The 14,270-nt window shown below is 42.3% G+C and overlaps 1 protein-coding gene across 12 annotated transcripts in view; it reads right to left on the reverse strand.

The window, feature by feature from the left end:
* Positions 1-14,270, reverse strand: part of Mast4 (microtubule associated serine/threonine kinase family member 4) — a 582,754-nt gene that overhangs the window by 39,327 nt on the left and 529,157 nt on the right. For all 12 annotated transcript variants that reach the window (XM_087896863.1, XM_087896864.1, XM_087896866.1 and 9 more), the window contains 4 exons: positions 11,669-11,736; positions 9,283-9,368; positions 2,077-2,285; positions 299-437 (listed from right to left, as the gene is read on the reverse strand). In XM_087896863.1, the coding sequence (XP_087752989.1) occupies positions 299-437; positions 2,077-2,285; positions 9,283-9,368; positions 11,669-11,736 (502 nt within the window). The remainder of the gene's footprint in view (positions 1-298; positions 438-2,076; positions 2,286-9,282; positions 9,369-11,668; positions 11,737-14,270) is intronic.

A 14,270-nucleotide genomic window follows, 5' to 3' on the forward strand; every position in this document is an offset into this window, starting at 1 on the left:
ATCAAACACTCCTAAAGACAGCATTATTCTATGTCACTGTTCAAAGATTATATGATAAAAAGAAAATTAATTCTTGGTTTGGAGTCATTTTCCCTATTTCTCATAAGTTCTCATTATCAACATTATAGTCTCTTTCAATGATTGTATAAAAATTATCATTAAGTTACTATGAAAATAACTTGTTTTTATATTAAAGAGAATTTTTTTTAAATGTGCAAATAACCATAAAAACATTTCAGGCAGAAGAAACTGTTCAGTATTATGTAAAAGAAGACATTTGTTTTATCAGGGCACATACTTGTCTGGCTTCAAATCCCTGTGCACAATTCCATAGTTATGCAGGTACTCCAAGGCCAAGACTGTCTCAGCAAAGTACATCCTGGCCATATCAACGGGGAGAGGACCCATGTTTTTCATTAAGGTTGCACAGTCTCCCCCTGTAAAACACAGGACATAAACTCAGTAAAAACAGCATCAAGCAGGATTAATGAAGACTAGCGCTGTAGACCACGGAACCTCAAAGCAGAAACATCGCCTTCCTAAGTGGAGGCTTTGTGAAGTTGTCATGTTTCTCATCAAGCTGTGGAGTGAAGAAAGCAGTCTGACTCCGTAGTGAACTGTGTTCTGATAACCTCTAGCATAATTCGTGATGATAGTACTAATTTACAATGTACCGGTGTAAAACACAGATGCTAGAATTAGATGGCGGGGGTGGACGCCTCCTGGCTCTGAGCAGCTGAGAGCTCTTAGCAAATGAGCATGGCAGTCTTGGTTACTTGAGCGCAATGTCAGATTAGACATGTCACCCTTTTATAGCAGAGGCTCTCAACCTGTGGATGGCAACCCCTTTGGGGGTCGAACAACCCTTTCACAGAGGTTACGTATCAGCTAATGTAAATGATTCCTAACAGTAGTAAAATTATAGTTATGAAGTGGCAATCAAATAATTTTATGATGGGGGGTCGCCACACATGAGGAACTGTTATAAAGGGCTGCAGCATGAGGAAGGCTGAGAACCACTGCTTCATAGGATTATTTATTTGAAACTCTTTCTGTGACAAGGAACGAGGACATGGCCTCGCGCATACCAAATGTGATAAAGAGTCACTATAGGAACAACCACAACAGTTCAAAAGCTGCTGGTGTGGCAGGAAGAACAATGGATGGAACTCAGGCAAACTGTTCGGGCTCTGTCTAGCACTCAGTTCCCTTTCTTGGCTGTCGGTCCCCTTAGCTGCAAGACAGGAAAGGTTTAAGTAAAAATCTCTACTATTTCTTAGAGATTTACAGTGAGGGCATCCCTCCAAATACAGATCAGAGCTTAAACCACAGAGAGGAGGGTTTGCGCCTCTGCTGACCTATTTACTTTACTAACTTTATGTGAATAATGATGAGAGTGGATGGAAAGTCTCAGAAATTTAATGGAGAGAGAGAGAGAGAGAGAGAGAGAGAGAGAGAGAGAGAGAGAGAGAGAGAGATTACTTTGAACAATGCACACCACAAACTGTTGAGGAGGCTGGGCATGGTAGGTTGGACATGCCAGTAACCCTAGCACTGAAGAGACTGAGGCAGAAAAATTATAAAGTTTGAGACCTGCTTGGCTATAAAGAAGACTGTCTGTTTAAAAAGACAAAAGACGGGGGAAATGTGAAGACTGGGAATACTGGCTGGATTTTTAATTTCCTACCATAGGCTAAAAGGGATGTATTTGAAATGTACTTTTTAAGAAGACTAATTACAATGAACAGGTTTTATGATGTGTGATAAAAGGAAGTAGGAAGAAAAAGTCCTATCACCTATATTCCAACTTTAATGACCAATTGCAGGGAGGCAGTTAGGATTAAAAGCTATTAAAAAAAGAAAACAACCTTTTCCCAAATAAGACTAATTTCCCCTTTGTTATAGACACAGGCATTTTATGAGCAATTACCAGAAGATAATGCCTGGGAATTCAGCCACCTCACGGCTGGTTTCAGTTCCTAGATGGGGAGAGCTGTTACGTGGTACAAAGGCAGCTTCAGCGACAAGGACACCTGGGTGTAGGCCCTGTGCTGTGTGCGTGCGAGAGCCATGTACCTTCTACATACTCCATGACCATGCACAGGTGGCGTCTTGTTTCAAAGGAGCAATACATGCTGACCACGAAGGGGTTCTCCGCGAAAGTGAGGATGTCACGTTCCACGAAGGCCTGCTGGATCTGGTTCCGAAGGATGAGGTTCTGTTTATTGATCTTCTTCATGGCAAACCTCTGCCGGGATTCTTTATGCCGAACAAAGTAGACCGCCCTGAAATGGAGTACAGGAAGACAGAAGGTAAGGATGCTCAGGGGATACACAAGCCCCACGCTTCTGGGGTTTATAACAGTTCAAACTAAGTTGCCACAGCTGGGCTGGTGACTTGGAAACATCCTATTCTAGGCCAAAGTCCTTTGGTTAGACTGACTTTCTAAAAAATCCCTTTAATAAAGATCATACATAAAGCATCAAATTTGCCTTTGCTGCTCCAAAAGGGGGCAGACAGTCCCCAGAGAGAGCTATCTCTCAAAAGCTTAGCTGATGTTTTCAGTTTTTCCACAAACAAAACAAAATCCGATATATAAATCAGAACTGGAAAGAATTAACAAAATTACACACAGATCACGAGCGACATCCTTCCTAGCATTAGACATATGTTAGGCACGTTTTCTGGACTGACTAAAGCAATAATTTTCTAAATGATACCCTTGGGATCTGAAAAGAGGACCACAGCTTCTTAGAGACGCTGGTCTCCAATTGAGAGTAATTACTTCCCATGGAATCTCCAGATAAATGAGAAGTGTGTGCGGGGATATTTGAGATTGTTCTGCAACCAAGAGCAGCATTCTTCCCTCACTGCGGACTCCTGACGCACACCCTCTATGAACTTCAGCAGCAAATACATCTCCCAACATAACAGGGGAGGGACAGGCAAGGAGCGCATGTCTGCTCCCCCAGTCTCCTGGCCAAGCTATGAAGCCCCTTTACAGTATAAAATGAACAGACTAGGCCACACTCGGTCTTTGCTATGGCCTGGTCCAGACATCTCTAGAAAGACAGGGAAGCCCCTATGGCCTGGGATGACCAGGAGAAAGGAGTACTTAGGGGCAGGAGTCCTAAAAAATCCCCACTAAGAAATGAACAACAGGGAAAAGGCCCAGGATGCCCCCTTCCTCACAAGTCACCCCACTTGTTTTCACAGAAGGACAGCCGTGACCTTCCAAGAAGGCAGCGCTCAAGTAAGTGATTCCCCAAAGGACCACTAAGACTGTAACAGGCTGGACATGCTGTTCTGAGAACAAAGGCATTGATCAAATAAGAAGTTTATCTAAAAAGCCAATCATCCTGGTAATTATACATACATTACATACGTACGTGCATATGTACGTACACACACACACACACACACACACACACACACACTGATATGCCTTCAAAAACAAGGAGTTATGTGAACTTAGAAGTGTTTTCCACCAGTGAGCTCCGTATCTCTGAGCAATGGATGGCTGGTTGCAAAGGTGGCTGAGACACTTCGCTCTCTACTGAACCAGTCACTCGGGGCACTGACGTAAGTCTCAGTATTTTCAAATCTCGCTTCCTCCATATAGTGTTCACCTAGGGACTGTCTTTTCTCTCCCGCCTGTTTTATATTTTCATCATATTCCTCTTTTCTTTGTTCTCGGTGTCACACATCTGTGCTTCTCCATTGTCTTTGGCCTTGCTCCCTTTCTTCATTTATTTGGTTTTCTAGTTTTTCGTTCGCTCTATGATACAAAGGAAGGAAGGTCTCGTTGTGACCCTCCTCAAAATAACCCACTGAGCCTCCTGCTACTTTGGTTCTCACCGTAAAACAAAACCACATGAGAGTTGGCCAGCTGGACATTTGGTAAAAGCTAAGTTAGGGATCTTCTCTGGAATGCCTCGACGCTGGGCTCCTATAGGCTGTGTTTATTCCTTCAACTGTTCTGTTGTTTAGTCTTGATATCAAAATTATTTCAAGCACACGGGAAGAAGTTTGAAGATTAGACCTTCACAGTCATCCTTGGTCAGCAAATCTGAGGCCAATCTGGGCTACATAAGACTTCGTTTCAAAAAAGATTAGCTAAGGCAGATAAACAATTAAACCAATAGTTATGATTTGCATGTTAAAGATCCTCACAGATTAGTGTTTGATGACCCAGTCCCCAGAAGGTGGGGGTGTGTGGGGAGATCGTGGAGCCTTGAGGAAAGAGGGTGGCTGGATGGACCAGAGGTGGTATTTGCTTCCTGGCTTATGCAAGAGGTAACATGTGTGCGGCAAGCTGCTGCCAATATGGAAGGAGTTCAGTCACCCAGATCTCCCCTGCCATGCGGGACTGAGCTTCTAAGGAACAAGAACAAATCCTTCCTCCTTTAGGTGCTTTCCTCACGTCTTTGGTGGCAGTAAAGAGAAAAGTAACTAGTAACTAAGTAGCCAATGAAGTGTAACCATGACAACCAGAGGCTCTGTGTCACTAATAAGTGTTTGGAAGGTTTCAAAAGATGCAGATGACTCAATAAAATTCCTATTGGTTTCAGTAGGAGTGAACTTTCGAGAAGCTGATAAGACACTCAGAGGCCAACACTCAAGACTACCCCAAATCTCAGCTTCACCTTCAAAGCTGGGAAGCAGAAGCCATGTACTCTAAGTACGGCTCATATCAACTGTCTTCAAAGGTCTCAAAAACCTAAAGACAATATACACATGCAGGTTAAACTTAAATGTTTACCATACACACTTCTAAAAATTCCCTATTATTAGTGACTTTTAAATTAATGAGCCGGCTAATACATAGCTCTATATCTGATGAAAAGTTTTTTACTGTAATCTCCCTTTTAAAATCACTGGTTGGGATAAAATAAAAAGCCCAGATATTGAAAGCGGCATCTAATCATGATGGCAACAGAATATAGAGACAGTCACAGAGGAGGACACAAAATGACGTGGCCACCCCCCAAATACGATACACACTGGTTAACATTCGCTATTGCAATGGATTTCTCAAATGAGGGATCTATTTTTAAATAAAATCAAGAACTTGAAAGAGTAACACAAAAATGAAACCTTTTTATAACAGCTCACCTAGACTGTAATTGACCATCCAGCTTTTCCTTTGCTATTTCACATAAGGTCAGTGCAGAGGACCCTCAGACCTGTACTCCGAACTTCACACTGAAACTATCACGGGGTGGACGCTTTGGTTTTCAACCAAGTGTTGATCAAGCCGCTGGAGGACTTGAGAATTTCTGTTGCTGAACATTTTGTGGGTGAGGACTTAGGGGTCATTTCTGCTGTGGTGGTCACTGAGCATGGGGCCTTGATCATTTCAGGCAAGGAATCTACCATGGGGTGATATCCTCGGTCTCTATTTTATGTTCTTATATTTCTGTTTTGCTTTTGGGGTTTTATTCTTAATGCTAAAACTTATTTAGCAGTAACTGTATCCGCCACATACATCTGCTATCTTTTGCTATATGGCAATGTTCTAGATCTTCTCTCATGTCAGCAGAGAGCAAGACATTGAGGAAGAGACCAACTGATGAACAGCTAACACTGCTGAATGCACTCTGAATGTCCTAATGACCCAGCACGGCACTGTCTGCTAAGCCTCTCTTATTTCTTTGTTTCCTGGCCCCCAGCATTGCTTGGATGGACAAGGATATTCTGTTTCTTCCTCCACAGGTAAGCCCAAGAGTGGGAAATGACATGGTGGAAAGGCAGCTGGAGACCCTTACCCTCCGGGAGCCAGATGTCTTTCTGCCTATGTAAGGTAAGTAAGGCATCCCTGATACCCAGTGAGCACCTGCCCCAGCAAGCATGACTCTAAAATCCCAATGCACAGATGCGAGCCAGTAGATCTGTAAGTGCAAGTAGGGGAACATCAATGGAACGTAGAAAGGAAGGGCAATCATAGCATGTGCAAACGGTTGTGTGTCAGCTGGTCCCCATGGCTCTTACTAGTAAATGTCTCTGAGCCCTTGAGGGGTGAGAGAACAGTGTGTACCCAGGACAAAAAGAAGAGTAAAATCGGGGAGAACTGTTGCAACGTCAAGTGTTTCAATAACTGAGTCCATGTTATCCTTTCAGTTGTGTATAATAAGAGGATCAGGGGTTCAAAGTCAGTCTGCTCTACATGGCAAATTTGAGGCCAGCCTGGGCTAAACCAAAGGGGGAAAAATTTCTTTAAAAACATTTGAGGTCATGGCTTACAAAGCCAATCGATATTCAATAGAAAGAAGTTGGACCTTTGTTTCTCCGCTGGGATAACAAAATTTTAATCAAGGATACTTGGAAGGAGAGGAGAACTCTGCAGGAGGCTCTGTGGCCCTGAAAGCCTTTTCCACAGATATCAACAACCTCACCAGGCTCTTACTCAGAGAACACAGACACAGAGGGTAGATGAATGGAGGATTTACTAGCTTCCGTCTTCAAAGAGTACTATGGCATGATCACACATATGGTCAGCAAGACATAAGTGCTGTGTCTTACCATGCTTTTATCATGAGAGGGTTAGCTCCTAATGCCAGCAGCAGTGGGGGAGGACATAGTCTATCTGTGTTTATCTGAGTGACTGATGGATATAGTGACATCTTGTTACACAGATACCCAAGACAACAGGAAGAGCCCAGCTCCTCAACCCATCTAAGGGTCTATTTGTTCTGCTAGACAGAGAAAAGCATCATGGTTGGTTGAAATGACAGGGGTAGCTCTATTCCAATTTTAAATTAGAAATAATTCAAATAGAAAGGAAATCTGTCAGAAATGTAATGAGATATTACATCCGAGAAGAGAAGAGAGGAAAGTGGTTCTGGCTGATCAGCAGAGGCTCCAACAGGCAGCTTGTGAGCCCATTAATGACTTGGCCTGCATCCTGGGTGTTTACTAATTCACAGCTTGTTTAACTCCTTGTATATTCCCGACCATTCCCCAAAGTGTGATATACCTCATCTACTATACAGTGGTTTAATTGCACTACAAATGAGTTTACTCAACCAATTAGAACTCCAGATACTGCTAAGAAACATGCCCAAGATTTACAAAAGTCTTGCTTCCCAGAACATCTTACTCCAGAATTCATTTTCCTGCTGAAAAAAGAGCTGAACAGTGCTCCAACCCTGTGCCTACAAGATCAACCTGCTGGCTTCTTCCAGAAAGATTTAAAAAAACACACATACACATACACAAAGCAAACTGCAATAAACAAAACAAAGGCATACAAAATTGCATGCTAGAAAACTTTCAGTGAGGAAAGCAAATATTGCAAAAAGATAACATGTAAAAGCATTCATGGGCTGCATCAGAAAACATGCCATTTGACATAATCCTGAAAGCCAGTGAGGCATAGGGTGGGCTCACAAATATTTAAGTTCTTTGCTAAGTTAATGGTGTGGAAAATATTACAGGTGAAAAACCAGTTAGGAGAAACATCCCTTGTGGCACAATAAAAACCACTTTCTCATCTGCTCCTCTGTGGATAAATGACAATAAATGTCTCAGGGATAATTTATTGCTCTTCATATACAGATGGAATTGGGCTTAATACTTAATTAAGATAGAACTCTTGGGCAATCCATAATGGATTAGGTCATAGTTTCCATGTTAATCGCCCTCTATACTACTTACTGGTAACGCAGAATTTACTATTTACAATTTGCTATGGTCACCATTTACTCTACAGCCTGGGAAGGAAACTGTGTATTGCAGTGGTACTCAACCTTCCTATGCTGCAACCCTTTAATACAGTTTTTCATGTGGTGGTGAACCCCAGACATAAAATTATCTCCTTGCTACTTCATAGTGGCAATTTTGCTACTGTTATGAACATTATGAATCATAATGTAAATATCTGATAGACAGGATATCTGATATTCAACCCCTGCAAAAGGGTCATTTGACCCCACAATGAGTCATAAACCATGGGTTGAGAACCCCTGGTCTATAGAAATGGAACAAGGAATTCAACAGTATCAATGGTTCCCAGCATAAAGAAACAATAAATGTTTTTAAAAAATGAAAAGACTAACTCTGATGTCACCATTACACAGATACTGAAAAACTAATGTGTAACAGGGTACAGAAGTGTATCATGTGTGTGCAGTGCATGTCAACAGATAAAACACACACACACACACACACACACCAGCCAAAAAAAAGTTGAAAAAGCAATAGTGACACAAGCCTCTAATCCTGGCACACAGAAGGAAGAAGCAGAAGGGTCAGGAATCCAAGGTCATCCTCAACTACACAGTAGTTCAAGGTCAGCCTGCAATATGTGAGACCTTGTCTCAAAATTTTTGAGAAAAGAAACCCCATTGTACCCATTATGAAAAGGAATACTAAGAATCGGAAAAGAAAGAAAAGAGGCAGAAATTTAGTGCCTACTAGAGAGAGAGAATGCATTCCTTGAAGCCATTTGGATGACTCCAGAGCATACCTCTCTTCCTTCAGGAATAAAAATGGAGCAAGGAACAAATGCTATCTGTAGTTTTAGTGGTTCATCCAATTTAATAAACATGCCAGTATGTGAAGTCACATGCATGTGGTGCGTTTCACACAATATACAACATGTATGATCTCAACCAAGAGTCAAATGCCCTCAACAACAAGCACAGATTTAGTCATAGAACAAGGAATATAGAACATTTTTCTTCTATTTTATAAAATCTTTCCAATCTTCTAAAATAAGTCCTGGGTCATCAACTATGTCTTTAGTTGGGTCTTCAGAAGTTGATGTGGGAGTCCCCTCTCTGTGCTGTGATTACCATTAATGAATAAAGAAACTGCTTTGGATCTATAGCAAGGCAGAACTCAGGTAGGCAGGGAAAGCTATGCTGAATACTGGGAGAAAAAAGGGTGGAGTCAGAGAGACACCATAGAGCCACCACCAGAGACAGAGGTGCTGAAACTTTGCTGGTAGGCCATGACCTCGTGGTGATATACAGATTAGTAGAAATGGGTTAAATTACTATGTAAGAGTTAGCCAATAAGAACCTAGAGCTAATGGGCCAATCAGTGATTTAATTAATACAGTCTCTGTGTGATTATTCTGGGCTTAAGCGGCCAGGAACTAACTAGCAGTTTCCCACCAAGAAGTGACTCTGGCTTCATGTTACACCCAAGGGGGAAGAAATAGCCTTCTAAAATGCCAGTCCCCGAACAGCATCTATCAAGCATAAAGTAAAAGTAAAAACCAAATGTTGTACTCAGGTTCATTACAATATGCTAGAGGGCCTTGCTTGGATTACTCACCCATAGGCTCCATTGCTGATCAATTTAATTGTTTCAAAATCACTCTCTCGGGGTTTCCTTCGAAGTCTCAGAGAAGTATTTGAGCTCTGGGGAACAGAATGTGAACAGTTAAAATGCAGTTCCGATTTGGAGACAATTACCATAAGGCGCTGTTTAACCTGCAGAACATGGTGTTCTCAATAGAGGACCTGGGACCAGCTCCAAGAATCTCACTGCCCCAGCAGCAACTGAGCTGCGGCTCCAAGCGAGTCCCTAGTAGCTTCATTTAAGCAAGCCCGTGTTGCCAAAAGAATACGTGTGAAGGCTTTGGAAACTTAAGTTTCATCCTGGTCCTGCATTTTAATGCTAAGTCTAAAACGCCATACCTTCCCTCTGCTTCCATTCAGAAAAGGTCAGGACAGCTGTCACTTGTGTTGGGGGAGAATGCGGACCCTCCAATCCTGACCAGACTGTATCTTTTTCATTCAGTGGACTCTTCAATCCTGACCAGATCGTATCTTTTTTATTCTGTGGCACTCTACAGATGGCAGGTGACAGTTTCCTAGATGTGGAACGCCTACTCACGTTTACCAGAACTCTTACTATGGCTTAAATACCACCATTCTAAATGACAGCTCTCTACACAGTTTAGCTTAATGAACAGGAATAACCTTGTCGCTTTGAATGCTTTGAGTAAGTCTTTTGTGCCTCATTCATCTCAGCAGCCGCTTAGGTCCACCGAGTCCAGAATTCCCTCTCCATCATTCTGGAAGACCCATGAAGTTAGGGTGCACACAAGTCGTCAGGCCTGCATCTCTACCCCCATCACTCTGCTCATCTTTGGAAGGCTTGCACACCAACTCCTTACCTTCTTACTCTACTTCAGCTCTTCCCTTGTCCTGTCACCTCTACTTGAAAAATAGAACCAGTTCCTGGCCTCAGGGCTACCTGACCTCCTCAATCCAAACAGCCACCAGTCTCTTGCACTTCCTCTTAGTCTCTGGCTATAGGACCTCAATCTTATCATGACTTCATCTCTTCCATGGCTTCCTCTCGGAAAGCAATTCAAGCTGGGGACCACTTGATGGCTCTGCACAGGCCCTCTTGTCTCATTAACTCTTCCTTCCCATCACTGATGATGAAATCACTCGGATCTGCCACTGGAAAACGCTCCCTCCAAGCCTGAGTACTGCAGACTACAATCGCCAGTTTAATGGTTCTTGGAAATTTCAAAGAAACAGCAGTTTCAACACATATCAAATGTAACAGTTATGATAATGAAATTAGCATAGCAATTGTCAATTGGTACTTAACTAGGGGACACTTCCCTAGCCACTGCCCATGGAACACTTCATTTAGCTTTTATCCAGACGGAGAAGTTGGGTTCAGAGAACTCTGTACCCTGACTAGTATGCACACTTTGTAAGAGGTAGTTCATTTTCAACTCCAGGCAATCTGGATCTAGAATGTGGGTTCTCAGACCTCAGACTACAGAACATGCTCCCACCTTCCTACCCACTTGGCTTTATCCTGGCTTCTCTAAGGGTGCTCACTTCTTAGGAGAATGTCCCCAGTCATCAGGAACTCTCCCCAGTGCCACCAATGCTGCCTCTTAACTGGCATCCCTGTATCCCTTTTGCTTTCAAGCCATGACTCTGACCAGGTCATCTCCCTGTTTATTGTTTACTTCCTCCTCTCTTATATGCATGCTCTCCTCCATTGCTCAGTGGCTTCCTACCACCCTTAAAAAGAGGGAAACCTGCCAGGTAGTGGTGGCACCTGCCTTTAATTCCAGCGCTTGGAAGGCAGAGACAGGCAGATCTTTGTGGGTTTGAGGCCTGGTCTACAGAGCGAGTTCCAGGACAGGCTCTAAAGCTGCAGAGAAACCCTGTCTCAAAAAACTAAAAAAAAAACAAAAAAACCAAAAAAAACCAAAAAACCAGATAAATGTGAGCAGGACCCTACTGGCTAGTCTCCTTCAAGTTCTCCAGCTCTGGAGTCTTCTAAGCTGTTAGCCCTAGATCCACCTTGCATCTGGAGGTGTGTGCCTCTGTCCCTTTACATCCTACCCCTTTTCCCATTCCAGATCAATGGCCACACCCTTGGAAAATCTTCTGAGGCTGACCAGCTCTGAAATCTATTCATGGAACAATCTACTAGCTCATAGTTCTTGGCCATCTTTTCTTCCCAGATGTCATTCATTTTTACAGCTGCTATTTTGGTGTGTATGATGTCGTTTTATAAATTTCTGCCTTTTCTTAGGAGTGGGGCACTAAAATTATATGTCTCATGCCTTGCCCACGGACAATAAATATTTATGGAATAAAGTAATTAACACAGTCAAAAATCTCCAGATGCTAAGAAACAGAAGAACCGGCATCGTATTTTATCAGGAAAGATAACTTACACTCAGTGATTCATCCGTCTCTGGTGTTTCTGCTGTCCCACTATCATAATTCCCCAACTGAGCCATTTCTAAGTTTAAAAAAAAAAAAAAGGGAAAAAGAAAAAAAACATTGAAATTATATAAGGAGACAAAGCCAAAAACAGAAGAGAAAAAGTTCTCATTATTTAAAAAGAGAAAGAATATTTCAGTCTCTACACCAATATGCATTCTACAGCCCAAAAGTCAAGAATGGCAGCTGCCATTTTGAGCATGTTCTCATAACACTTTCTCTGGATCTCCAGTTTTATGAATAACCAGACCTGGGAGCATGGGCGACTGGGCCTCTGCTCCAGTGAGCAGCCACTGGCTCAAGCGCACAGTCTACCTTGCAAAACCTCGGGTGAGCTAGCAGTTCTGTCTATAATCCAGGAGAGGCAGGCCTTTCCAGGCTTTAACACGCAGCAAAGATGCACTGGCTACAGTTTGGAGACAATTCTTGGTTGCAGGGACACGAAGAATGTACAATTCATTGGAGGTGAGAATGGAGGTGTGAAGCATGATTAAAAAAAACTCCGGGTCAGAAACTGGGGTTCAGCCTGAAGATCTGCAGAGCAAAACAGCCAGCCACTGGTTCTTACCTCGACCTCAGTCTGAAACGGTGGTCCCACCTCCAGGAATCTCAGACTGAGACTGCATTCTGAGAGCTGTTTCCTCCTGTTTTACAATCGTCTCTAGGGCTGGGATTAAAGGCATGCACCACCCAATTTCTAAGGCAACTAGTGTGGCTATGGGATTAAAGACGCCTGTCATTATGGTTACTGGGATTAAAGGTGCGTTGACATTGTGACTACAGGGATTAAAGGTGTGTGTTATCATAACCTGGACTGTAAGGCTGCCCAGTGGGGCTGTTTTCCTCTCAGATCTTCAGGCAGGCTTTATTTATTAAAATACAATGGAAATGCCACTATACTGGTGGGCACCTGGGGATGGGGATGAAAATACTTGGGCTGCCACCTCCCAGCTTAGTGACTTTTTAGCTGCAGGTTCTTCTGAAAGATGCAAGCAATATTATGTCTTAGAGCTTGTCTGAGTAGTATGCGTGCCACTGCATGTAATGCTCTCAGCATATTCACTAATAAGAATTAAGTGCTCATTCAATGTTGGTTGTTATTTATTAATTACATTGTTCAGAGTAGTCAATTCTGGGCTGGATGCCCAGGCTTGACACCAGCTTAAGTACTTCCCTGGTGGTCTAGTTAAAAGTGACAAAGGCATCTAATGTCTAATTGCTCAGCCGATGGCTTGGAGAGCATCCTTGAGTTTACGTAAGTAAATGAGAAGGCCTAATGTATTCAATGTTCATCTCCATACTATCTTTAAGACATGTTTTATTAATAAGGACTATGAAAGAATTTTCTCCAAAAGCATTTTTAATTTTTCAAAACTGAATGTGTTACCAAAAAGTTATAGTTTTTTTTTAAGCCATTTTGTAAGCATCTAAGATTGCTCTCTGGGCCTTTATTTCATGTTGTGTTCTTATAACTGTCTTCTGAGAGCAGCAATTATCCATAACAGAGAGAAGATGTGAAACCACGCTGGAGTGCTGCCTTTAGGTGAAAATGTACAAATTCCGGGTCCTACAATAGCTGGCCAGTGGTGTTAACGTCCCCACTTCAGGTACAGGTGAAGTTTCTAAGTAAAACTGTGCTGAGAGCTAGTGCTTTCTCAGTGGCACAGGAGTGACTCAGACCTCAGTGTGACTGGCACCGTAGACGCTCAGACTTGGTTTGAGGGGCTCTCAAGCAATGAGATGAGATCTGGTACTGGGTAGCAAAGCTAGCTACAGGGATTTCTATTTGATACACAGATACTGTGCTGTCCCACACAGAGGTCACGTCTATAGAAGGGTGCTTCTCCCCCCCGTGACTTATTTAATTTTATGGAGGCACAAAGTAGTTTATGTATTTGCCCCAAGAGGACCACAGCCCAGCCTAGACCTCACTCCTATGTACTAAAGGACAGTCCTACTTTGTCTGTTTTGATGTTATTAAAAAAAAAAAGGAAGCAAAAGTATCTCAGGGTTTGTAATCAAATTACCTGGAGACATCACATTTTAAATATTAAAATATATATTGAAAAACTATTCTCAGAATGAGTCAAAAAATTATGAGTAAAGAAATTCCTAGAGATAAATTTACACAACTCAAATGTGTCAAAGATCACTACTGTTTTTTTGAACATCTACATATATATATATATATATATATATATATATATATATGAGAGAACATCACATTATTTATGTGCTAAAGTTCTTCCTATAGTGACATTTACTGCCAGAGCAGAAACCCGCAAAGGACTCACTGGTTGACAAGGCACTGGCCGATGCATCCTTAGCAATGGCGTGGGAAGAGTCGCTCTAACAGGCTCTGACAGCCCCTGCTCTCCAATTGTTTTAGAAAAAAAAAATTAAAAGATGGTTTTGTTTTAAATAGAATTTCAGCTAAATAACTATTATCTGGGAAATCCATATTATTTGTAAGCAGTGGGCAGTAATGGGATGGAGCCAGGAGTAAGCTTTTGAGGCAGGAGGCTAAGCCATCATTTTGTAATGCCTGAAGAG

Source organism: Myodes glareolus, chromosome 15 (assembly GCF_982192425.1).
Source record: "Myodes glareolus chromosome 15, mMyoGla1.1, whole genome shotgun sequence".
In the NCBI taxonomy this organism is placed as follows: domain Eukaryota; kingdom Metazoa; phylum Chordata; class Mammalia; order Rodentia; family Cricetidae; genus Myodes; species Myodes glareolus.